Below are 27,007 nucleotides of genomic sequence, written 5' to 3' on the forward strand. Positions count from 1 at the left end.
CGCAAGGGATATTGATTTTCTAACATGGAAGCAAGGAGATGAAATAAAGATTGTAGAACTGTCCAGTTGGGAATAAGCAATACAGGTTGCCTGGAATACGAAATACTCTAACACTCAAAACTGAATTGCTGACATCTTTGCTTTCTGATGTGAACAAACTTTGTTCCATGCTCATAATTATTTAAAATATTCTATATAAGATGACCTTCAGGCTATGTGGATATGAAACATAAGTAAATTTCATGTTTAGATTTGCATCCCATCTCCAAAATATTACATTATGTGTTGGCAAGCACTAGAAGTGCTCTGCATTTCAGATTTTGGAATTCTTGCAGATACATAATGAGGGATACTCAAATCTGTAGTAATACTGGCTTTCCAAAAAAAGTTTAACTTTGGAAAATGCAGCTGGGCGGCCCTTGCCTTGTTATTATTTGCCCTTATTAACTGGCTTTTACACATTTTTTAGCATTTACATGCTAAATGACCAGCTAAATGACCAGCCACTGCCAGAAGGGACAGAGAGTTTCATCTTTGCTGACGATCGTGCCATCACTGCTCAAGCAGAACTTTGAAATGGTTGAACAGAAGCTCTTTGAAGCTTTAGGTGCTCTTACTGCCTATTACAGGGAAAACCAGTGGATTCCTAAGCCATCTAAAACACAGACATGTGCTTTTCATCTTAAGAACAGAGAAGCATCTCAAACTCTGAGGATTGCCTGGGAAGGAAATCCACTGGAGCACTGCAGCACACCCAAATACCTGGGAGCAGGGCTGTAGCCGGGGGTGGGTTAAAAGTTCAACCCCGCCCTGAAATGTGTCAGGCTAAAAAAGAAACATGGTTTACTCATAAATTGGTAAACCAGTCAAAATTCATGAGTAAACCAGGTTACCGGCGGGGGTGTTGAACCCTTTCGGAGGGGGGGGGGGGGTGTAAAACCCTTAAACTCCCCCCAACCCCCCCCCCCCCCCCCCCCGCTACAGCCCTGCTTGGGAGTCACTCTGAACCGTGGACTGAGTTATAAGAAGCATTGCTTGAATATCAAGCAAAAAGTGGGTGCTAGAAGTAATATCGTACGAAAGCTGACTGGCACAACCTGGGGATCACAACCAGAAACAGTGAAGACATCTGCCCTTGTGCTTTGCTACTTTTCTGCTCAGTACGCATGCCTAGTATGGAATACATCTCACTGCATTAAAACAGGATGTGGCTCTTAATGAGACATACTGCATAATCACGGGATGTCTACGCCTAACACCGCTGGAGAAATTATACTGTTTAGCTGGTATTGCACCACCTCATACCTGCAGGGAAGTAGCAGCCAATAATGAAAGGAACAAGGCATTGACATCTTCGGCCCATCCTCTGTTTGGATGTCAGCCAGCAAACCAATGGCTTAAATCAAGAAACAGCTTCCTAAGATCGAGAGAGATACTTGCAGGAACAGCTCAGCAAGCGAGAGTCCAAAAGTGGCAGGCTAAAATCCGGAACCTCGTTCAATGGCTGGCACCAAATGAGAGACTCTGCCCCTGGGCACACAGAAGACTGGGTGACTTGGAAGGCGCTGAACAGACTGTGCTCTGGCATCACGAGATGCAGAGCCAACCTTAACAAATTGGTGGAGTCCACGACATGCGAGTGTGGAGAAGAACAAACCACAGAAAACTTCCTACAATTTTGTAGTAATTCGTGACCACATCTCCCTCCACCAACCTGTACAATCCCTCTGATCCTCTGGGGAGGCCCTCCTCTTGCCCATTCCTCTATCACAAGCATGACTTGTGGGAATGAGGGAGAAAGCCTTCTCCGCTATGGCCCCCTGACTTTGGAATTCACTACCTGGTGAAATTAGGCAAGCCCCCACCCTAGCAGCCTTTAAGAAAGATCTGAAAACTTGGCTCTTCCGATGTTCCTTTGGAGAATGACCATTCACCCCATTTCTGTTTGTTCCACCTACAGTGTTGCCCCTGTGATGCACTTTCTCCCATCCTAAACTGAAAGCCTAACCCCACTGTCCATCCTTTTGGGCTCCTCTCAAATGCACTTTTTCTACTCCTACCTCATCCAGGGTTTTATCATTTTACCTTGTCCATGTGGCCCACCCATAATGTTTGATTTTATATTATGTTATTTTGCTTTGTTTACTATATTCTGCTATTGTATGTATTTTATTGTGATATAATTTTGCTGTTTTTTGTTGTTTGCATCTTGTATTTTATTTTGCTGTATTGTATTTTTGGGCTTGGCCTCATGTTAGCTGCCCTGAGTCCCTCTCGGGGAGATGGTGGCGAGGTATAAATAAAGATTATTATTATTATTATTATTATTATTAGAAACACAACAAGATGAGTCCACAGCAGGCACTCTTCTGGCTTTGTATTGGATCACACGTCGGACAATTCCCAAGTGTCTAGGACTGTGTGATGTATCGGCAAATAATGCGTGCAGATCCCAGTAAGGTGGTCTTCTGCAGCTGGCAGCTGGTAATTTTGTCAGCGCCGATTGTGTTTAAGTGAAGGCCAGGGTCTTTAGGCACTGCATCCAGTGTATCGATCACCACTGGGACCACCTTTACTGGCTTGTGCCAGAGTCTTTGCAGTTCGATCTTTAAATTCTCATATTGTGTCAGCTTTTCCAGTTGTTTCTCTTCAATTCTGCTGTCAGCCGGGATTGTAACATCGACAATCCATACCTTGTTTTTTAACACAATCGCGAGGTCAGGAGTTTTGTGCTCCAAAACTCTTGTATGTCTGAATTCAGAATTCTCAGAGGAGTTTGACATGTTCATTCTCTGTAACTTTTTCCGGCTTGTGATCCCATCAGTTCTTTGTCGCAGGCAGATGGTATTTGTGGCACAAGTTCCAATGAATCACCCGAGCAATGGTGTTATGCCTCTGCTTGTAGTCTGTCTGCATGATCTTCTTGCAGCAGCTAAGGATGTGAAGATTATTATTATTATTATTATTATTACAATGCAACCTTGAGCCCTGCCACATGTACAAGCGAGGACCTTCTTATAGCGACACCAGAGGCACTCCAAGTGGCCAGCTTCTGGTCAAAGGACATTTACCATAATGCCAAGTTTTTAAAACTTTGTTGGTGTTTTTAAATGCATTTAAACTGTACCCTGAACTTGCTTCTGACATTAACAAATAAAATAAAGAAACTGGTTTGCCTTTAGGTGTACCTACACCAGGCACGAGTAAACTTTGGCTCTCCAGGTGTTTTGGACTCCAACTCCCACAATTCCTAACAGCCTCGGGCCCTTTCCTTTCACCCCTCAGCCGCTTAAGCGGCTGAGGGGTGAAAGGAAAGGGCCCGAGGCTGTTAGGAATTGTGGGAGTTGGAGTCCAAAACACCTGGAGAGCCAAACTTTGCTCCTGCCTGATCTATACAGTATTATTAATACAGCCTTTTGTGTGACTGAAGGTGTATCTACACAGCAGAATTAATGCAGTTCGACTGCCATGCCTCAATAACATGGAATAATGGGATTTATAGTATTGCTGTGCTTGGCAAAAGTTTGTGCTGCTTTATAATGTCTTTGAGAAGTGTAGTTTTCCTAGTCTTACAGCTCCAAATCCCAGGATTTCATAACACTGAGTTAGTGTAAAACTGCCTCAACCCTACAGGCACTCACCTTTGGCCACAATGAGGACAAGCTGATTAATCCGGGCCCTCCTTTCAGAGCGAGGGAAAAGACCATTTCGCCTTCGCTCGTTCCTGATTGGCTAAGGTCGAAATGTTTCGCCCGCCGGTTGGCTGCCTGGCTTGGAGAAGGGCGGGGATAGAATGGCACACTGCCTGGCGATTGGGTGGTAGGGTATAAAAGGGCGCGGAGGCGGGCCCGTGCTCGGTGGTGCAAGTAGGGGCGGTGCAGCTATGTTATCTGCGAAGGGTTTTGGACAGACGACCAATATGGCGGTGCAGAAGGCGGTCTGCTTGCTGACGGCCGACCCGGCCTCCGGGAGCAATGTCTGCGGCGTCGTTCGCTTCGAGCAGCAGGCAAGGCTCTTCTGGGAAGGGAGCAGCCGGGAAGGAAAGGGATGGAAAGCCTGGGTTTGGGGCCGGAGAGGGAGCGAGGGAATCCAGCCATGCAAGCAGGCCCCTCTGTCACTGCCATGGCTCCACGCTAAGGCATCACGGGAGCTGCAGTCTTGCAAGGTTTTGGGCCTTCTCTGTCAAACTGCAAATCCCAGGAACCCCTGGCATTCAGCCCTGGCGCCAATCTGCATTAATTCCACAGTGTAGATGGCCCCTTAGCCCAGTTCCTTTAATGCTGGCTCTCTGTTAGGGTGCATCAAAGGCGATGTGTTTTAAAATAGTTGCAGTGAGTTTTGTCATTTTCAGATAATTATATTTTTAATTCCATTATAGGCTTTAAATTGCATACTGTATTGTATTGGTTGTGGTACTTTTCACTATAGTATATAAATATAATAATATAAATGATATTAATATAATTATTATTAATAATAATATAATCATATAGCCTCATTACGGGGTCCACTGTAAGCCGTTCTGAGTCCCCCTTCGGGGGTTGAGAAGTGACGGGATAGAAATGCGAAAAATAAATAAATGCTTTTGGTCGTATCAGGAGCAACTGCAAGTCGCTTCTGGCGTGAGAGAATTGGCTGTCTGCGAGGACGTTGTCCAGGGGATGCCCGGATGTTCTGATGTTTTACCATTCCTGGGGGGGGGGGGCTTCTCTCATGTCCCCCCATGAGGAGCTGGAGCTGACAGAGGGAGCTCGGCCGCACTCTCCCCGGATTCAAACTTGTGACCTGTCAGTCTTCAGTCCTGCCTGCACATGGGTTTAACCCACTGCGCCACCGGGGGCTCTTGATATTAATAATGATATGCATGATATTAATATAATATACAAGATGATGATAATAATATACATGATATTAATATGAGCTGTTCAGCAGTGGAACTCTCTGCCCCGGAGTGTGGTGGAGGCTCCTTCTTTGGAGGCTTTTAAACAGAGGCTGGATGGCCATCTGTCAGGGGTGTTTTGAATGCGAATTTCCTGCTTCTTGGCAGGGGGTTGGACTGGATGGCCCACGAGGTCTCTTCCAACTCTATGATTCTATAATATTATAATATACATAATATTAATTATAATATACATGATAATAATATATATGATATGAATATAGTATTATGATCTAATATTTATCGTATCAGGAGTGAACCAATGCATTTGAGAAAACACAAAGTTTAAAAACTTGGCATTCTACTAAATGTCCTTTGACCAGTAGCTGGCCACTTGGAGTGCCTCTGGTGTTGCTATAAGAAAGTCCTCCACTGTGCATGTGGCAGGGCTCAGGTTGCATTGTAATAGGTGGTCTGTGGTTTGCTCTTCACCACCCACATGTCGTGAACTCCACTTTGTAGCCCCATTTCTTAAGGTTGTCTCTGCATCTTGTGGTGCCAGATGTAATATGCAATATGTGTGTGTGTGTGTGTGCGCGCGCACAATATTCACAATGATATACATGATATTAATATAATATTATAGTAATAATATACATGAGGATTTAAAGATCGAACTGTAAAGACTGGCACAAGCCAGTAAAGGTGGTCCCAGTTGTGATCAGCACGCAGGGTGCAGTGCCTAAAGACCTTAGCCTGCACTTAAAAACAATCAACACTGACAAGATTACTATCTGTCAGCTGCAAAAGGCCATCCTTCTCGGATCAGCACACACATTATTCATTATCCAACGTGTGATTGAATACAAATGATCTTATTCACTCTGTACTAATCTTGTTATGCATCTAATAATAATAATAATAAAGAATAATTGCCACATTTGTATTTCTGAAGGCCAGGTTTTTGGTATGTGCTTCTCTCTCGTGACTTTTTGATACACAGGTTGAGTATCCCTGATCCAAAATGCCTGGGACGAGAAATATTTCAGATTTTTTTCAGACCTTTATTTGCATATATGTGCACAATGAGATATCTCTGAGGTGGTATCCAAGCCTATCTTCCTGGAGCCCCCGTGGTGGAGCAGGTTAAAGCACTGAGCTTCTGAAATTGCTCACTGAAAGGTTCGCAGTTCAAATCCGGGGAGCAGGGTGAGCTCCCGCTGTTAGCCCCAGCTTCTGCCAACCTAGCAGTCTGAAAACATGCAAACGTGAGTACATCAATAGGTACTATGTTGGAGGAGAGGTAACGGCCCTCCATGCAGCCATGCCGGCCACATGACCTTGGAGGTGTCTACAGACAGCGCTGGCTCTTTGGCTTAGAAATGGAAATCAGCACCAACCCCCAGACTCGGACACAACTGGACATAATGGACTTAACCTTTACTAAACAAAGTTTGTGTACATTGAGTCATCAGAAAGCAAAGATTCAAAGGGCAGAAAAAAGTTTCCAATTAAACATTAGTAAGAAGGATAGTAAGGTTAGTAAGAGATAGTTGGCAGTGGAAGGTACATCTTTGGATATCTCCTTCATTGGAGGTTTTTAAGGAGTGGCTGCATGCTCACCCGTTGGGAGTGCCTTGATTGTATTTTGTTGCATGGCAGAATGAGGTTGGACTGGATGGCCCTATAACTCTAAGATTCTGTATCACTGTCACAACCACCTGTATGGACAGTTTTGCATTTTGGAGTATTTTGGATTTCCCAATAAGGAATGCTCAACTTCTGTTTAGATATTAACACATGCACTTTTAGTCTAGTGTTTCTCAAACTGTGCCCCTCCAGGTGTTTTGGACTTCAGCTCCCAAAAATCCCAGCCAGTGTACCAGCTTTTAGAAATTGTGGGAGTTGAAGTCCAACATCTGGAGGAGCATAGTTTGATGAGAAACTGGTCTAGATCACTTTGCTGTAAACTGTGAGTCCTGTCCCCAAAGAGGGTCCCTTTAACTCATTGTTGGGGGTCATAAAAATTGGCAACAGTAAAGGATTTCTGATTGCAACTCACTTACACAATCTGTTAGCAACGAATGGTGCAAACAGTGGACATGGCAAAAAATGCACAGCATCCACAAAAAGGAAAATCAGCCTGTTTCATACGCTTTGTAAATGCTGATTTATTATCAGTAAATGTTTTATTTTTATAATGATGTACCAACGTATGTAAAATTTTCTCAGGCGGAATGGAGTTGTGAATGGAAAAGTTTAAAAAGCCATGGTCTAATAAAAGTATGGCTGAAACTAGGCTAAAGGTAACAGTGACTATTAAAATTAATGTTAGCATTCCTACAGAAAAAATGAGGCCTGAGCTGAAAAATGTGTCAGTGAGTCATAAGGATGTTTGGGAGACATGTTCCCCCCCAAAATCTAGGTTGAAAAAAACCCTCCCCAGTTAATGCTAATGTTGTGGGGAATATACATTTCTGTTTTCTGTTCCCTCTTTTCTTGCAACCACATGGCTTGGTTCCCCTCTAAAAAGAACATCTGGGTTAATAAAAAATACATTTCAGCCGTTTTACCTTAGGGTTTTCATTTCCCTATCCACAGGGTTGTAAGCAAGAGACACCTTGCTTTACACACTCCTGGAGCCACAACGGTATTTCAGGTTGTTCTGGGCATGGTTTCTTTTATTTTGTGCTTCTGCCAAAGCAGCACTTCTTTTCCTGCCCCAAAGAAAGGGAGTAATTCTTGCTGAGTCACGGGATTGGAATCAGCCCATGTTGAAGGGGGGAAAGCGAGAGTCTTGTACTCTGATCAGCTTCACAAACAGGTTTTACAAGCTGTGTTTGCTTGTCTTTTTTCAAACCCTCATGGAACCTAGTGGAAAGTATGTTTACACATTTCATAATCTCTGGATTTCTACTGATGAGCCAGGAAAACATTCAGTTCTTGAAATGGAAGTGATTGAAGAGTTAGAATAGGATTTTTTTAAAAAAATATTCTCATTTATTTATTTAAAACTTGTATATACCAATCTTCTCAACCTCCGTAGAGGAACTGTTTACAGTTCAAAAGCATTGTAAAAAGCTCTTCTTACATAGAATCATACTAGAGTTGAAAGAGGCTCCAAAGCCATCCAGTTGAACCTCATTCTGCTAAGAAAACTCAATCAAAGCACTCCTGAGAGGTGGCCATCTAGCCTCTGCTTAAAAACCTCAAGCGAAGGAGACTCCACAGCAGCTTGAATCCATTGCTCTGCTTCCTAATCTCCAGAACAGCACAAACAAGCTTGCCCCCTCCTTAGTGTCTTTTTTATTGATGTCCACTACCTCTGTTGAAGGATCCTCATGTGGCACAGCGTGTTAAACTGCTGAGCTGCTGAACTTGCTGACTGAAAGGTCGGCGGTTCAAATCTGGGGAGCAGGGTGAGCTCCCACTGTTAGCCCCAGCTTCTGCCAACCTAGTAGTTCGAAAACATGCAAATCTGAGTAGATCAGTAGGTACCACTTTGGCAGGAAGGTAACAGGACTCCATGCAGTATGCTGGCCACCTGACCTTGAAAGTGTCTACAGACAACGCTGGCTCTTCGGCTTAGAAATGGAGATGAGCACCACACTCCAGAGTCGGACATGACTAGACTTAATGTCAAGGAGAAACCTTTACGTTTATTTCCCTCTGTTGAGGTGAGCAACTTGTGGCCTTCTGGGTGTATATGCAATATGAATTCCTACATTCCTCATTATTGCAAGCTTGGAATGATGGGTATTGCAGTCCAATAACATCTGAAGAACCGGTCCTGCAGCAGACAACTAAGAATATTGCCCTGATATGGAATGTTAGAAGCAATACATGGAATGTGCATTTACTACAGTAATTGATTTTCCCTTTTGATCTGAGAGTCTTCTGTAGAGGTTTTGCTTCGCTTAGTGTTTCTAATCCACGCTGCTTTCTGCTACTGTTGCACAATACATGCTTTGTACGTGAGTGCATACCGTCTTACCATCACTAATATGTTCTTGCATAATTAGGTTATCTAAGCATGCTGGGTGTGGATGTAGGCCTTCAGATAGTTCAAGGGTATTGAAACACTTTGCCACAGGGTTATTTGATATGAACCTTGAATTCCTAATTATAACAAACCAGCTTTGTTGCATTACCTAGATATTGTCATTCTGGATAACAAGCTGGTATAGTGTTTAGAGTTGCAAGCAGATCTTTATTAAAATGTTTCTTATCACTCTTTGCTTACTTTGCATCACCAGAACATGGAAATGTTACTTTGACTATGGTTCACCAAAGCTGATTCATTATAAAATTTTAATTATAATGAAGCAGCGTTGATGCATTACCTAGATCAGGGGTTTTCAACCTGTGGGTCCCCATGTTTTGGCCTTCAACTCCCAGAAATCCTAACAGCTGGTAAACTGTCTCGGATTTCTGGGAGTTGTAGGCCAAAACACCTGGGGACCCACGGGTTGAGAACCACTGACCTAGATCCTGTAGTCATTCCGGATAACAAACTGATGTAGCACATAGAGTGGCAAGCCATTTAATGTAATGTATTTTAATTGTTGTTTAGGGTATATGTTTTAATGTTTACTCATGTTTTAATTCACTGTCTTACTGAATTGTTTATATTTTACTTTTCATTTCAATGCTTAATTCTTTTATTATAAGTTTGCTACTGTTATTTTGCACTATTCTATATTTATTTTTGATCTGTTGGTACTTATTTGAGGCATTGAATGTTTGCGTTTTTTGTATGTAAATCGCCCTGAGCCCCTTCGTGGAGAGAGGGCAGCCTAGAAAAAAGTTTTATTTATTTATTTATTTATTTGCCCTATTTATACCCTCCCGAAGGGGACTCAAGGCGGCTTACATATTGGCAATTATTCAATGCCTTAAAACACATACAATTCCAGTAACATTAACATTAAAATTAAATTGAAAAATAATACATATTAAGCATTTAAAACATTTTAAAACATAATACAAATATTATATTGTAAACGGGAGGCCTTTATTAAAACATAGGTCTTATCACTCTTTACTTACTTTGCATCACCAGAGCATGGAAATGTTACTTTGACTGCAATTCCTAGAACCAGAGTTCCTTGTGTAACCTCTGTGCATAACAGATTATTGGAATAAATAGCTATGCACGAAGACAACAAAGCCAGGAGTGTATCTGTCAGTTTGACCTCTCCACTGTCCGCCTGCCCCCGAAGTCTGTCTATACAGTGTTGTGTACTTCCTCTGGAGGGCATGGCATGGAACTGGAATTATCCTCAATGGCCAGTGACTAGAAAATTCACATTTCTGTATTCGTTTTTAAAATTACTTTGGAATCACTTTTGGGTATATAGTAGAAAATGAATTCAGGGATTCCTCGGTTTTTCTGTATAGAAGGGTAGTTCTCTGTTGAATGTATTTCTTAGTTAAATGATTTTTAGTGCATTTATTTTAAACCTGTTAATTTCAATAAGCATGCTAAGAAGAAGAGAAAAAATTTCCTTGAAACTTGTAAAGAATGCTGGCTTTGAAAAAACAACCTTAGAATGCATCTATACCAGCGGTTCTCAACCTGTGAGTCCCCAGGTGTTTTGGCACACAACTCCCAGAAATCCCAGCCAGTTTACCAGCTGTTAGGATTTCTGGGAGTTGAAGGCCAAAAGATCTGGGGACCCACAGGTTGAGAACCACTGTTGTAGAATTAATGCCATTTGGTATGACTAGAACTTCAGGGACTCAGTGCTGTAGAATCATGTGAGCTGTAGCTTTGCATCATGTTTAGCTCTCTGCCAAACAGTGCCAATGCCCCACCAAACTACAACTCCTGTTTATAACCATAGCACTGAGTCAGGGTATGTAAAGTAGTGACAAACATTAATTGTGAAGTGTAGATGCATCCTAAGATTCATAGCATATGCTAGGAAAGAGGTTTGTGAACGTATACATGTTAGGATAACTGCATATTCTTCCACTGAGAATCTTGGGCTTTGTACATATAGTTTTCATAACGTGGCGGCATTCTTTGCAGTGAGAGTGATGTCTGAAAACATCATAACATGGTTAGTGTATATCCTGATAATGTTATGTGTGCAGAGTATTTATTTATTTATTTATTTACAGTCGTTTTATTCCACCCTTCTCACCCCAAAGGAGACTTGGCGGATCACAGAACCGGATACATAAATGGCAAACATTCAGAGCTGTTTTATACACAAAGAAAACAGACAATTATTAGATTGATAGAGGTATATATATATTGGCTGTTCCCAACTTCGGCATCTTGGAGGCTTTTTGTGCTCAGTTACAGCCATTTGGGGGGGGGGGGTGCTGTTGCCCCATCTTCCTGCCAAATAGCTTGTTCGTAACTTCCTCCTTTTTCAGTGAATAGCCGGCATTCCTTATGGGTGCTTCAGAATACCTCCCTGCTTTCTTTAAGCGGTACCTAATTTTTCTACTCACATTTTGCTTTTGAACTGCTAGATATGCAGAAGCTAAGCTAAAGGCCAGGAGCTTACCCTGACCCAGGCTTCGAACTGGCAGCCTTTTGATTGACAAGATTTACTGCAAGGTGGCTTAAACTGCTGTGCTAATGCCCGGCCCCATGTCATTGGCCACGTCACACTTCTCTAGTGACTGCAGATACACTGGCGCATATATTTGGGGCGAGATATGACAGAAGGACCCAGAAACAGATTTCTTTCCCCCTTTCATGTAGTATTTTAAGTATTTCTTGTTTATGTTCCTTTTGCTGGACTAAGGTCTGGCTATGCAGTGTTGTCAGAAGTATTAAAGTAATACAATTAATTTATATGGAGAGTATTTGCAGTTTTGTGTGCATTCTGACTTAGCATTTGTTTGATTTTTTTAAGTACAATTTTTCTGTTCTAGAGCGGTGGAGCGGTGCACCTTGAAGGCCGAATTCAGGGATTGACTCCAGGGAAGCATGGATTCCATGTCCATGAATTTGGAGACAACACAAATGGTAACACTTTCACCCCCTCCCCCCCCAAAAAACTTGGAATGATGCATTTTCTTTTGCCAGAAGATATGAATAATACAATATACTAAAGCTACAAAGGAATACTCAATACACTTTATTGGAAGCAGTTTTTCACATTAATTTTGCAGTGTTTAAGAATGTAAATAGGTCTGGGCTTGTATAATCAGATAAGGTTTTTATTAAATTGAGCCACATGTAGAGCCACACCCCGATTGTTAATTTTGACTAATTTGCAGGGGACATGATGTAGGGAAAAACTCACTCTGCGTAATCTGTTACAGGATGTACCAGTGCTGGTGCTCACTTCAATCCTGAAAATCAAACACATGGCGGGCCAGAAGATGAAGTGAGGTGAGAATAGTTTCCTACTCTGTTCAATTTTGCAGTAACTTTTAGTGTAATGGCTTTTAATCTTTACAGTCTAGCTCTCAACTTCAGCTCAGACATGCACAGCATTTTATTGGGCTAGAGGTGCCCACCTTGCAATTTTTCTTTTCTTTGATCTTCAGAACAGTACTCGTTCTGAATTTTTCTCTGGGGGCTTTTAGGACCAGATTATTGCATCTGTAGGCATAGTATTTCAAGGTAAGTGTTATGCCTTTCGGTTTAACTCTCTGGCTTAGTCAGTAGTAATATCTCTTTACCTTTGATCTGAATTAATCTTTGCTCTTGAATAGATACAAAGCCTTTGTTTCTCTTTGTCCCCCTCTTGCAACCCCTGTGCTCCTGTGCAATCTATCGGGATTAATCTTTAACTGGACAGAGATCTAATGTCATGAGAAATGTGTTAGTACTCATTCTTGTTTTTCTGTAATGTATCAGTGAATCTTATTGTCTCCATGTTGGAAGATCATAATGCTCCTGAGTCAAAGACAGACCAAATCCAAGGTTGTGTTGGTCCATGTAATAAGGCCTTTCGTAAAACTATGCAGTGTGTGCATACTACTTACTATAACAGTGTTTTTCCACCTGGGGGTTGGGACCTCTGGGAGGGGATCAAGAGGAGGTATCAGAGGGGTCGCCAAAGACCATCAGAAAACACGTATTTTCTATTAGTCACGGAGGTTCTGTGTGGGAAGTTTGGCCCAATTCTGTCATTGGTGGGGTTCAGAATGCTCTTTGATTGTAGGTGAACTATAAATCCCAGCAACCACAACTCCCAAATATTAAGATCGATTTTTCCCAAATTCCACCAGTGGGCATATTGAGTATTTGTGCCAAGTTTGGTACAGATCCATCATTGTTTGAATCCACAGTGCTCTCTGGATGTAGGTGAACTACAACTCCCAAACTCAAAGTCAATGCCCGCCAAACCCTTCTAGCATTTTCTGTTGATCATGGAAGTTCTGTGTAGCAAGTTTGGTTCAATTCCATCGTTGGTGAAGTTCAGCATGCTCTTTGGTTGCAGGTTAACTATAACTCGCAGCAGCTACAACTCCCAAATGACAAAATCAACCCCCCCCCCCCCCCAAAAAAAAACTCCAGCTATTCAGATTGGGGTGTATCCGATATTTGTGCAAAATTTGGTCCAGTGAATAAAAATACATCCTGTATACCAGTTACTTACATTATGATTCATAATGGTAGCAAAATTACAGTTATGAAGTACCAACTAAAATAATTTTATGATTAGGGGACATCACATGTTTTGTAAAAATCTTTAGGGTTAGCCCTTAAAAACAAACATTAGCTAATGTTGCACTACCACCTAATTAGGTCTTCCTGATGTGCTTTAAGTAAAGATTAAAAGTATTTGTAACATTTGGCTAATGTATGAAACATTTAAGATAGGAATCTTGTCCCATATTTGGAATATTACCAGACAAAGGCATTTTATGCGAACACTAATTTGAAGACATGAGATTTGTTCTGCATATAGTTTATTCAACATTGCATAAAATAAAAGTATGAATACAGTCTACTAGAACAAGCAAAATACAGCCATACAGTTAGAGGTATCAGTACATGTGTACAATTGATTTACAATGAAAGTATCCATTTTCTGATGGCAGCTCTAAATTACAAATAGAACTCCAGAGGAAGCTCTTCAAAACATCCTGGAAATCTGTACAACTATAAATATTTCTGTGTTGCTCTTAATGCTGATACTATTAAAGTTGCATGGGTAGAGAATCCCAGTAAATAGACCATGAAAGAAGTTCAGCAAAGCAATAACCAAAATAGGAAGACATAAAATTACCAGTAATTGCTTCAGTGTTACAAATCAATTTTTAAAAGAACGGTTTATCCCTGTCAAGTAACACTAATTTTATGGGAGTTTAATGTCAACTGGTTATTGCACCATTGGAAGATTATTTTTGTATTAGGTTCGACAAATATTAAAGAAACAAGGACATGGATTGAATAGCGAGAGCCAAAGCTAACACTGGCCAATGAAACTTGTCTACAAGTTGAGCAAAACTGACACTTGGGCACAGTGTCGGTTTTCATCCACTTTGCATTTGTGAGAATAGGGATGGAGTGGAAGCACTTCCATAAGTGAGTATGAATGGAAGAAATTTTCCATTTAAAACAACCATAATACTGTATTTCAGGCATGTTGGTGATCTTGGAAATGTGGAGGCAAATGGTGCGGGTATGGCAGACGTGGACATAATAGACTGTATTATTTCTCTCTCGGGGCCACATTCAGTTATTGGACGTACTCTGGTGGTAAGTTTCTTGAAAACCTTGGGAAGTATCATTTGATTGATCTCTCTGAGGGGACTGTTGACTGCATCTCTCAAGGATTGAAATCACTTGAGTAATCAGACCTAAAGCTATTCTGTCTTGTTAGAGATACCTCTTTGCATAGCTGGTTCATGGGTTAAGCATGACTTGGACAAGCAATGAGCTAAACCAGTGGTTCTCAACCTGTGGGTCCCCAGTGTTTTGGCCTACAACTCCCAGAAATCCCAGCCAGTTTACAGCTGTTAGGATTTCTGGGAGTTGAAGGCCAAAACATCTGGGGACCCACAAGTTGAGAACCATTGAGCTAAACCATCTTGAAGCGCAGATCTCTCCTTATATTACATTTCATTGGCAACTTGTTGCAAATATTGAGGTGTACAAATATTGATGTGCTTCAAGTCTTAAAACCAGTATTCTAAAATTAATCTGAGCATAGTTCTAAATGTTAGGCCCTAATTTTTTTGACCTAAAAGAGGTTTATGTTGACAAATCCTGCAGCCTAAAATATTTCTGTACACTATTTATACTGATCCTTTGGAAAGTGGAAATTCTGAAGTTGTATTTGTCAGAGTCTTAGTGTGGAAGCTAGGTAGAACTGGATAGATGTTGGGGAGCGCAGGTTGACATGACTAGCAGTAACACTGATAATGCACAGACAGTTACAACACTGAGCAGAAACTATCTTTTCCTGATTATTATTTATCTCTTTATTGACTGCAGACTAACATGTTTTTGTGACCTATTTGCATTATGGGGTTGAACTGTTTCCTTGAAACAAGGAAGGTTCACATAATAGCTGCCTTTTGTTTGTTGCCGGCATCTGGTATAACATGTATTATTATTATTATTATTAAATTACTATAAGAAAGGAATACTCAGTTACCAGAGGAGAGGAGTAATGGTTGGACATAGGGTTCTTTTTCTTAAAACATGAATTCTATTTAAAAATTTCAGAATTGGGGTTGTTCTTTAGTTCATTGGGAAGTATCTCATTTGTTACCATCAACAGTAAGATATGAGTTTTACTAACCTACAAATCTTGGTCTGATTCTGTTGCTGTGCTCCTTTTAGGTTCATGCAAAACCGGATGATCTGGGCAGAGGAGGAAATGATGAGAGCTTGAAAACTGGAAATGCTGGTGCTCGCCTAGCTTGTGGTGTGATTGGACTGGCTAAGGCCTAGATGCGCCAAGAAGAGCGCTGAACACTAAAAAGCAACATGTCACATGTATTTGTGGAATTTTTTCCAATTATTTGGCTTTGTTTAGGGTATAAAGCAACCAGCTAATGTTATGGCTCTGTTAAACTGAATGTAAGCTGACAAGTCATATTTTGTACACCTGTAATTAAAGGCATTATGAAACGCAATTTCAGAAGTGATTGCTTTTACATAGACACTGGGCACCAGTTCATTCTGTCTAAAATGGTGGATTATATTCGTTTACCTTGCCATTGGGTCAGCAGAATCTGTCCTAATGTTGGCAATTTCAAGCTGGCTTGACACATTCCTATTCTTGAAGTCTCTTAAACCATGGCAAATCTAGTAAATTCTACCAGTTTCCCATGTGAAGAGAGAAGCCATCTGGTTTCCATTGTTGCAGATACTGTGAAAATGAACTCCACCACTCAGACCAGAATTTCTTTGGCTTCACTCATTCCCTAACCATATATAAATAGATGCCTGGAAGTTGTGAGAATTCAAGGGAAGTGTTGAGTGCACCTTTGCTCTGAACACTTCAAATGGAAGTCTAAGATACCTCCTGTTTTGGACCATAATCTAATGTTGCATAGCTCTCTGCCTGAAACCAGGGTTCCTTTAAAAGGAGTGTTTGAAATCAGCCTATCTTCATTTTCATAGGAAGAGTGAGCATTTAAGAAAGTTCAGATATATGGCATTGTTTTTACAAGCTGGACCCAAGCCTTGTCTCTGTCCTGCAGAAAATAATAAAACACAACATGCTGTGTTTTTAAAATTCATGTTTTGAACTTGTTTATACAGTTACTCAGCTGCATATCGGCAAAGGACTACTATGCATACTCAACAGTTCATGTCAATAACAATACAATTTAATTTATTAACCTTAGTAAAGATTCACTTGTCCAGCCCTGATAGCCATAGGTGATGTAGGCAATAAGATGGTGCAAGGAGTTTTTTGGAAGATCATGCTTAAAATCTATATTCAATAGTGGGCAAATGTCATATGCCTAGCACCCTGTTTAATATTGCCACTTTAAAATTGTTTTCACTATTTTTAGTACTGAAATATATGTATATTTGTATATAGGCATATTGGAAATGTTTGGCAATTCTAGCCCATGCTTGAGCAGTTTTCAAGCCCCTTGCTGAGACAGAAATTAATGTTACCCAAGGCCATCTGCATGTTTAGTCTTTCCTTTGCATACAGTAGATATACCTAATTTAAAAATGCCTGCAATAAAGTCCATCAAAAAGTGGTTATAACTGACAAAAAAATAAGCTCTTGCTTGCTCTATAGTATTACCTCACATCTAAAATTAGAGCAGCATGAGTAAGTTTTACATAAAGTTTTTGATAGACTTCCATATGCTTTTAACGTTTGAATTGTTTTTAAGTGATGAGCCATAGGTAATGCTGAGTTAATTAGCGACAAGATTTTTAAATAGTACCCATTACCTTCATAGGCTTAAGTACTGTTACTTCAATTCCCGTTTTGACTGATCTTCTAATGAATGGCATGGAAATTAAGCTTAATGTGAAAATGATTTCACAATTTCATTTTTTTATTATTGTTTTGCTATGACCCAAAGAAAAGACTTCCTGTAGTATAACCTTAAGAAAATGAGTAGCTCTTCACCTCATTGGAAACAGCTACTGAAGTACTGGGCATATCAACAGAAACCGAAAACCAAGACTGGAGGTGTGGGCAGGCCATATGGACTTAAATTGTCCTGCATTTTGAAATGGCACTAGAATATTTAATTGAGCAACATCGGATTCTTTAGTTTTCTATAAGCAATTGGACAGATGCACCAGGTTATATAAAAATAATGTGATTATTGCAAAGCATAAGACAACATTTGAAAATTTAAAATATTTTCTTTCGAACAGTTCTCTAAAATATATTAGAATATGTGTCAATTTTGCATTTTATTAGCATCTTCCATAATCAGTGGTTTATTATCACAAAAGTATGCTGATGTGCTTTCCAAGAACATTTTCCAAGAATTATTAGGGAAATTGTTTCAGGGCAACAATTTACTATAGCATCTATTTTGGATGGCCAATAAAAACAAGCAGGAAATCAACTTTTCACTGCAAACACTAGATTTTCTCTTAACACTTTAAAAGCTATTTTCTCCATCTATTCATGTATATTAAAAATCATAAATTTTAAAATTAACATAACTACCACATTGTTTCTGTGAACCGTTACACAAACATGTTTAAACAAAGTCTAATTTAGACTTCACTGTATTAACAGTTCAAATTTTAAGATGAACAATCCTTTACCATTTCAGTGCAGGAAGAATAGCACACATTAAAGTTTGTTATGAAAATAGAGTTTATTAAAAACATCCCTATTTGTTTTAGGAGCTTTTACCGTTACCTTCACTTAAATTAAAAAAAAAATAGAAAGCACTTCTAATTCTGAATTGTAAACTTTTTAAAGTCAAAACTTTAAAAAAGTTACAGCAAAAAATGGCCAATGGTTTATTCATTTCTTTTTGTTATTTTGTAACCACTTTAAATAGAAGGGAAGCAATCAAATTGCTTACATATCCCCATAAACTATGGAGGAGTTGAGATATAGCAAAAGCAAATATACAGCATACTGTACAACTCTAAAGATCTACACTGCAATGTCACTTTGCTTGGAAAAAAAAATCCAGTCTCTAACGAGAACCCTCTACAACTGAGCCAGTAGACTTTTCAGGTTTTTCAAGAGATGAGGTAGACTCAGATGTTAACTCTTCTGCAGGTTTTGCCCCTGTGGGTTCAGACTCTGCTTTATTCAGTTCTGAAGCAGTGTCTGCGTTTTCCACTTTACTACTCTGGGATTCATGGTTTTTGACACCATCTACGCTGTCTGTCAACTCAGGTTTCTCTTTCCCTCGATTTTCGTCCTTGTCTCTGCGAGATTCCCTATCCCTAGAATCTCTCTGTCCGCTGAAACGTCTATTTCTTTCCTCCACGTCTCTGTGTCTCTCACGTTCAGGGCTTCTTCTTCCCCAATCTCTCCTTTCACGGTTACCGAGGCGCTCATGCTCTCTGTCATCATTGCGGTTACCGAAACGTTCGCGCTCATTTTCTATCCGATTCCCAAAAGGCCGCCTTCCAAATCTTTCCTGGTCTCTATTTGGAGTAAATGGCTGCCTATCATTCCTGAACTGCCTTCCATCTCTATTATTATCATCAGGTCCACCAGGCCTTGCAAAATGGCCAGGTGGTGGGAAAGGGCCTTTCATCCCATGAGGTGGGGGCATCCCAAAGCCTCCTGGACCTGGAGGTGGGCCTCTGTGCATCATGTGGGGAGGCATATGACGTGGTGGCATCATTGGAAACCGCTGCAGGTGAGGGGGTGGCATTCCTGGGGGTCGCTGGAGTGGGATCAAACCAGGCCGTGCACCTAAAAGGCCCGTGGAAGCCGTCTGAAGTCCAATCACAGGATTAGGTGTGGCTCCTGGAGTACCTGAAAAACCAAAATAAAATAAAATTAAACTAATGATAAGATGCATTCAACAGCATTGTCCTCTCGTCTTTCAGAGAAAAGCATTAGATACGTTTTTTCTAAAAGAATAGCCTAGAATTCAAAACATAAATAGAAATTCAAAAGTATTGTATATTCAAGTGAATTTAAAGTATTTATTGAATGAAAGCAAGAAATATCACCATTGTTACTGAGTTGAGATTCAACTCAAGCTTTCTTTTCATGTCCGGAGTGACTTGCTGACCAACTGCCATTCAGCATTTTGTCCTTTTACACTTTTGCTCTAAGTAGACAACTGGTAATTTCCTCCTTTTACATTTAATACAGGGGTTGTTCTTGATCTCTGAACAGTTGGGCGTGGAAATCAACTATGTGGAGTTAAGATCTTTAAAAAGTTTTCTATTAGATTTCAAAGGACAGATCTAACCTAGAGTTTAATCCTTTGTTGAAATTAGTGTGATTTGTTAGCCTCATTTTATCCAAAATAGTTTCAAAGAATAGCACTGAGTTTGCATCAAAAAAAACATCGTTGTTAAAAATAGTGATAATAATTGAGTTTGACTTTTTGTTCATTTAACTTAAAAGTAATTTTGAGAATATGTTAGATTGAAAGTAATTTTGTGTTGTACTTGTTAAATTCTGTATATATACAGTTTAAGCGATACAAGTATATTGTGTGATGTTTAGTGAAGCATTCAAAAAGCATCTCATACACATACATACATATGGAATGAGAACAGTCGCATTATTTGTACTCTTTCATGATCGTAGCAGAGGGAGAACAAAGTAGGCATACCATTTTCCATGTAAAAGTTGAATGTCTAATATATATTACAATTAACCATATCCTATGAAACCTAGTAGAACCTAACAGATATCTCTTTCCACAAATTCAAAAATACTATCCCTTATTTTCTATTCCCCTAAAGTTAATAAATATAAACTGATAAAATACTTAAAAGTAAGTTTGAATTTGGCTTTGCACAACTCTTTCATAGTTCATATTAATCAGTGTTAATAAAATATGACTTATGTCAGCTGCAGGGTTGCCTTCTACAACTGGAAGGACTTTTAATCTGTGATGCCAAACCCATTAATCCATTTCATGAAAAATTATGCTGTATGTAAGTAAGACCAGTCCAAAATATTGCTGTATAAAGTGAAAAAGTTGCATTCCACCCAACAGAGAAACACTAAATTATTTACTCATATAGAAGTCAACTTGGGTGGCAGATTAATCTTATCACAATCCTGACAACAGGACAAATGCTCCATCACACTTGAGATCACAAGACTCTTAAGGCTCGCTACAGTGAGTGGGGCAGTCTTTTGCACCATCACAAAACACTGTCCATCACCCCATCTGGCACCTGCTTATTCCTCAAAGAATACAGGATCCTGGAAGCAGATTTCAGAATAGAATACTGGACTGACTTGGAAGATGCAAGGTTATCGAGTGACCTTGGTTTTTCTCAACCTGACCAAACTTGCTGGGCTGTTGTAAAGATAAAGCAAGACAAAAGAGGGGCCATGGGCCTCCTTTTTTTTTTTTTTTGGTCGTGTCAGGAGCAACTTGAGAAATTGCTGTCGCTTCTGGTGTGAGAGAATTGGCTGTCTGCAAGGAGGTTACCCAGGGGACGTCCAGATGTTTTGATGTTTTTACCATCCTTGTGGGAGGCTTCTCTGATGTCCCCAGATGAGGAGCTGGAGCTGTTAGAGGGAGCTCATCCGCGCTCTCCCTGGATTCGAACCTGTATGTCAAATCATCTACTACAAAGAAATCTGATAGCTAATCTCTCTCACAGGTTTTGCATTCATGGATTCAACCAACAAAATATATGTTGAAAAAAATCCCCAAAACAAATTTGATTTTGTCACATGCCAAGCACTACTCTGATATGTAGGTATACCTTGCTGTAGCATCCCTTCACTTCACAGATTTCACTATACCACTGTATATAATGTGCCTTTATCACCCATTCATTTTAGTATCCACAGGAGATCCATGAACCATCCCCTCCTCCATATGCCAAACACAATTTCTGTATTGAATGAAGAAAGCCTTCTATCAAAATAAAGAGCAGAATTTATAGAAATAATATAGTCTAGTAAATTGGCACTGAAATAAGTTGAAACTCTAAATCCACACAATTTAAGCTATATTAACCAATTTTCTACAAACTATTTTACTCGGAAGTAGCCAGCATCTTGTTAGTTAAGTGGTAATGTAGGACATAACTAAATCTCATAGATTTAATCGCTTTACTGTAGTTGGGAATTAAACCGGATTTTTTTTGTTTTCCTCACACAGAGATACATAAGAGGATTATATATAAACACCAATTAGACAAAAAAACTTCTTTTTGACCAAATTAGCATCTATCTATCATATCTGCTCTCTACCATTTATTTTCATGCCTGAGTAAATCTTTCAGATGTGATATTTGAAAAAATTCTAAACTGAAAAGTGTGAATTGTTCAACTTCTTGTTACCTTATTTAAAAAGGCACAACATACATACCTTTCAAATAACAATGCTGTTGGTGGGAGGATTTAATGGCAAGCGGATGTGATCTCTCAAGAAGCAAAATGGGTAGAAAAATATACTGCTAAGATACATATTTTGAGCTTTATAAAACTCTTCCTTGCACTCTACAGATCTATTTCAGGAGGAAGGCAAGAAGAAGGGGACAATCTTTCCTCTTCCCATTGTTAAAAATCATCTCTATCTGGTATTAGATAGCAATAAAATGCTCAGATTCGGTGCTTCTAGCTAGTCTCAAATAATAATGTATATGCAGTACAAAACAAGGAAACCCTACATTAAGGACCCCTTTCCTCTGAAATGCTCTCCACCGAAGCCGTGAACAAAAGCGGCCCTTTTATGGAATGGAAACACACAGCAACATTCTGTTCGTAAATTCATACCAATTCTTATCTTCCCAAATAATTACACATAAAAAGTACAAGTTACATAAAAGGTAACTTGTTTCCATATCTTTATATACCATAACCCAGTGGTTCTCAACCTGTGGGTCCCCAGATACTTTGGTCTTCAACTCCCAGAAATCATAACAACTGGTAAACTGGCTGGGATTTCTTTGAGTTGTAGGCCAAAACACCTGGGGGCCCATAGGTTGGGAACTACTGCCATAACCAATCATCCACAACACAACAGTTCCAAATACAAAAAGTTTTAAAAATATTGATCCCATAGAATAAAATGTGAATTGAAAGCATTGATGGAAATTCTGGGCACACAATTTTTCTCAATATATTGCTGCAAATTTTCTTATGTTGTCATCCTCAAAATGACTCCCAGCAAACTTGTTTAAATCTTGTTTTTAAATGTTATTTTAATTCCAGCCTTCCCTTTTTTAGATGATATCTGACCTTCCCAAGTGTGGCAAAGAAACTTTGTAACTTCAGTGACATATTAATGCAATCGATTGGCATATGCCACCCAATATTGGTGTTAAATATTGACTATGTATTGAACGAGATCTTTAAAATTGGGGAGAAAAGAAGTCCCAAAAGACATTTATCCAAAGAGCTTTTCTAAAGTTTTGTTTCTCCTAGCATGAGCTGTTCTCTGATCTTTCAAGCCCAACATGAAAAGGACAATGATCAGGAAGATGGGGGAGCAAATACCAACTGCCGGTTAATGTTTAGTGCAGCAAATGCTTGAACTGGTTGTAGACATTGATGAAAAATTGCCAGTTGGTGAAAAAAGTATCCAGAATCTGAAAACTTACCCACATAATGCCAGTAACTATCCAAACCATTGAGACTTCACTTTACCAATTTTGCAGTTTTTCATTGGCCCATTTTTGGGCAAAGTATATTTTATACACTGCTAAGACACTGCTTGGATTGTGTTGATTATCCCAAAATAGAGCTAACATTTGATGTACTGCTTTTGCTTCCATTTGAGAACTGAAGCATCTGTCACATTTTTAAAAAGTTAGTATACATTAGTTTCATTCTACAGGTCATATGTTTTTTCCAACAAAAATATGCCATTTTCACTACAGAACCATAGGATAATTTTCTTTTACAACGCTTCAAGACTTTTGTAATCATGCAGTAATTTCATTGGTCAATGACCTATGAAAAAACAACTCTTCTCCAATGCATTGTATAGGTTATTCAAACATTGCAGACCACTTTTAAGGGATTTCCTATATTTCTCTCCTGGTTTATTTGAAGAGCTCATGTTTGGACAATCTCCCTTATTCCAAAATGACTTCAATGTCTTAACACTGTGTGCTTTAGTAGAGTTTTTAAAGAATGTGAAAGCTCCTTTTTTAATAAAAGGTGCATTTATCCAGTTTACTGATTTCAAAACATAACTTAACTCTAGTTATTTTTATGTATTTAGAATGCTTATATTCTGCAATTAACTTTAAAAGATTTTCACAGAATCCCAGAGTTAATCCTGGAATTCACCAAAGTAGTCCATCTTTTAAATATCCACTGTTTAACAACAGAAATATCAGGGACATGCCAGAACCTAGCTAAAATTTTGCTTCAGTTATAAATTCACTTCAAGATATTTCATGTTTTTTATTATTTTGTTAATTTGTCAGGTAGTTCTATAGCACAGCACATATCTGTAGTTGTCTTGATATTTGTCATGGTGTATGATCCAGGTACAAACAACACTAGATAAAATCTGTATCCAAATATACATTGTTCCATCACCCAAAACTATCCATTTTAGATATACTGTTTATTCATCTCAGAAGGTATATTCAAAATCTTAAATTATTAATCTTATGCCACTGAGATTGTATTCTTCTATTTTCTAACACTAAAACATTTTAAAGTTGGCATAATATGCATGTTTAACTCCCTTGGTTCAATTCCATATTTTGCTCTTAATTCTGTGCTTTGTGGTAGTAGAGAATGTACATAATTTAACTGATTCAGAAGTTCATAAATTTCATGAGAATCCAACAAAAGTTGCAAGTGAAGAAAAACAATATTAAAAGATCTCCTTGCCGAACTAGAACTATAGATGTGCTGAATATAAGTCATGATGTTGCAGAAAGAACACACTGACATTACCCAAAAAATTGCTTGCATTGTTTGCAGAACACCAATATACTAAAATTGCTAACTGTATCAAATATGACTCTGGAACAAAAGGCAGATACATGAATAAATTACTGAAAGGATAAGGTAAGGAAACATATCTTTGAATAACTGGGATGCAGAAGTGAAGTGAAATACTATAATAGACATATAATAGGTGGTCGCAGAACTGGCCAGATTATTAGTCTGAGTCCACTGGGAGACTCCTGAATGATTTATAATAGATTGGAAATATTTAAAGTACTTGAATATTTAAGCTAAAAACAAATTATTCCTTCATTGCTCATGATTCTAGCAAAATAGGATTTTTTGTGTAGAATTCTGATGAGACAAATTCCTAGCCTCACAATTCATTCAAAGTGCATGTTTTTGCACCATGGCCTTGAATTTGGTTCACTATGCACTAAGGCACTCTCCAATACTAATGAGATATGTTATTCTGAAATGTTTCATAATCCATATTTTCTTATTTTCTTCCAATAAATATTTTCTTTTAAAAGTCACCTACATACTAACGAACATTTCTCCCAATAGCAATCTACAAGAAAATTTGTGGAAATCCAGAATTAGAAGGTAATTGTAAGCACTGAAGTGCTATAGAAAGTATCTGTGTCCTTCAAGATTTCATATTGAATCTTCACCTGGAAGCCGAGCAGCTTTAAAATGATAGGTTTCTTCTACAAAACTGAGCTAATATTTATTACCAAGCTTCAATTTTCTTAACTGTGTGAGCAGTCCAGCTAGTCGGTCATTTTAAAACCAGACAATAGCAAAGTCATGCTGATTTATTCAAACTGATAGCTTATTAATTCAGAAACAAATTCAATTCTTTAATAAGACATTGGGTTTTTTTAATGCCAGTCCTCTTTTAAGATTGACATAGATTATGTCCATTGCTGTGAACAGTCAGGGTGAAAGACCAGAGAGTAATAACAAACTTATAGAATAGTTAAAATACGATGAAGTAATCCCATGGTAGCATCAAAAATGTAGACTGATCAACACAAAACTCAATTTCCCAAATTTAATTTAAATATAAGGAACTCTAGCCACTACGACTAATGCCAACATTGTTCTTCTGAAGACAGAATTATACAAAAGGCATCAGAAGTATACAAAGAAAATTATTTTAAATGTGATCAATGTACAGAATAGGTAGAGTTACAACTGTCAGTTTTTATTACTGTAGAATTTAATTACTTGAGCATAGAGCAGTGGGTTCCCAAGCTTTCTTTGACCAGGGACCACCCTCCAACATTAGTACCAAAAGGGCTGCAAATCAGTTTTTGCTCAAGTTTAGATTTGGTTTGGTTATTTGGGGTGCCAATTCAGAAAATTGCATTGGATAGACCACATCAGCTCTACTTTCTGTGGGTGAGTAGATGGCAATCCAATAGTTGCCACCTGCTATCCCCCTGGTGGCGCAGTGGGTTAAACCCCTGAAGACCGACAGGTCACAGGTTCAAATGCGGGGAGAGTACTGATGAGCTCCCCCTGTCAGCTCCTGCTCCTCATATGGGAACATGAGAGAAGCCTCCCATAAGGATGGTAATAACATCAAAACATCCTGGCATCCTCTGGGCAATGTCCTTGAAGACGGCCAATTCTCTCAAACCAGAAGCGACTTGCAGTTTTTCAAGTCGCTCCTGACATGACAAAAAACAAAAACAAACCAACACAGAAAACCATATTTAATAAGCCTTGGCACTATAAGAGGGTTTTCAAGACAAGTTGTCTTTTTGCAACAGTATTGTAATGGTGAGGCTGTGGACCCTATTTTAGTTTTGTGGACCACTAATTGTCCACAGCCTACAGTACATACCACATCAATCTTTAGATGAAAGGTGAAGTGGAGTAAGGTCTATGCATGCTTTACCTTAAAATCACATTAGTGAATTGGTGACTCATTCAGATTTGTAATCTTATGCTCACTTACCTGGAAGCTGGCTCTACTGGTCTCATTTGGACTTTCAATTTTGCGTAGATATGCTATGATTGTCACGATAAATTCAAACAGACTATTTTTGATACACACTATCTTCAGCTCATAGTTAAGATTTTAAAAATCTTGTTCAAAGTTATCACATGAGCATCCCCATCTGTATGGTGCTGGAATCAACCATTCACACATCTTTTCTGGAATGGCCTTGGGGCACTATCTAGGATTCTTTATCCTGACACACAATATTTCTATATGCTTTTAATAATATGATAATAAAACTTTATATGTATCTCCCTGAGGGGACTCGGGGTGGTTTCCAACATATTTATTTTAAAACAAAAACCATGTGCTATATGTGGGTCCTGAATATGTAAGTCTCAACAGATATTCAAGTATGAGATAATGTTTAACTATGTTTCAATTTTTATTGTCAGTGATTTTGTTTTGTTTTAGCCTTGAGTACCACAAAAGTACCACAGAAAGGTGACATTTAAATGATGTAAAATGAAGTAAGATAACAGTATAGACGAATTTGAGTATTCTTGCCAAGGAAGTCTTCATTTTTTCATTTCATTCAACAGTGTGTTCTTCCATGTTGATCTTTGTGTAGATAATTAGTTCTGCCCCATGTGTTGTTTATACAGCTTTTAAACAAGGTGTGTCTCACAAATCATCCTTAAACATGGTTTCATACCTTGTCATACC

At 39.0% G+C, this 27,007-nt stretch overlaps 2 protein-coding genes across 2 annotated transcripts in view; one reads left to right on the top strand and one right to left on the bottom strand.

The window, feature by feature from the left end:
• The first annotated feature begins 3,837 nt into the window (after positions 1-3,837).
• Positions 3,838-15,943, top strand: SOD1 (superoxide dismutase 1). The gene is made up of 5 exons (XM_060770438.2): positions 3,838-4,006; positions 11,774-11,867; positions 12,167-12,236; positions 14,441-14,558; positions 15,648-15,943. Exons 1-5 carry the CDS (start codon positions 3,884-3,886, stop codon positions 15,756-15,758), a joined length of 516 nt encoding a protein of 171 aa, XP_060626421.1. The 5' UTR covers positions 3,838-3,883; the 3' UTR covers positions 15,759-15,943.
• The window catches only part of SCAF4 (SR-related CTD associated factor 4), a 69,472-nt gene continuing 56,213 nt past the window's right edge, over positions 13,749-27,007 (bottom strand). Inside the window, 1 exon segment of the mRNA XM_060770437.2 lies at positions 13,749-19,245. Coding sequence (XP_060626420.2) covers positions 18,449-19,245 — 797 coding nt within the window. The 3' untranslated portion in view covers positions 13,749-18,448.

This window comes from Anolis sagrei, chromosome 3, assembly GCF_037176765.1.
Source record: "Anolis sagrei isolate rAnoSag1 chromosome 3, rAnoSag1.mat, whole genome shotgun sequence".
Lineage (NCBI taxonomy): Eukaryota > Metazoa > Chordata > Lepidosauria > Squamata > Dactyloidae > Anolis > Anolis sagrei.

What these genes read in the sequence shown, in the direction of transcription:
- SOD1 (XM_060770438.2), top strand. Translation starts at nt 3,884, where the DNA reads ATGTTATCTGCGAAGGGTTTTGGACAGACGACCAATATGGCGGTGCAG. An exon ending in TCGTTCGCTTCGAGCAGCAG is followed by an intron (nt 4,007 to 11,773) that starts GCAAGGCTCTTC and finishes TTTCTGTTCTAG; the next exon opens with AGCGGTGGAGCGGTGCACCT. An exon ending in TTATTGGACGTACTCTGGTG is followed by an intron (nt 14,559 to 15,647) that starts GTAAGTTTCTTG and finishes TGCTCCTTTTAG; the next exon opens with GTTCATGCAAAACCGGATGA.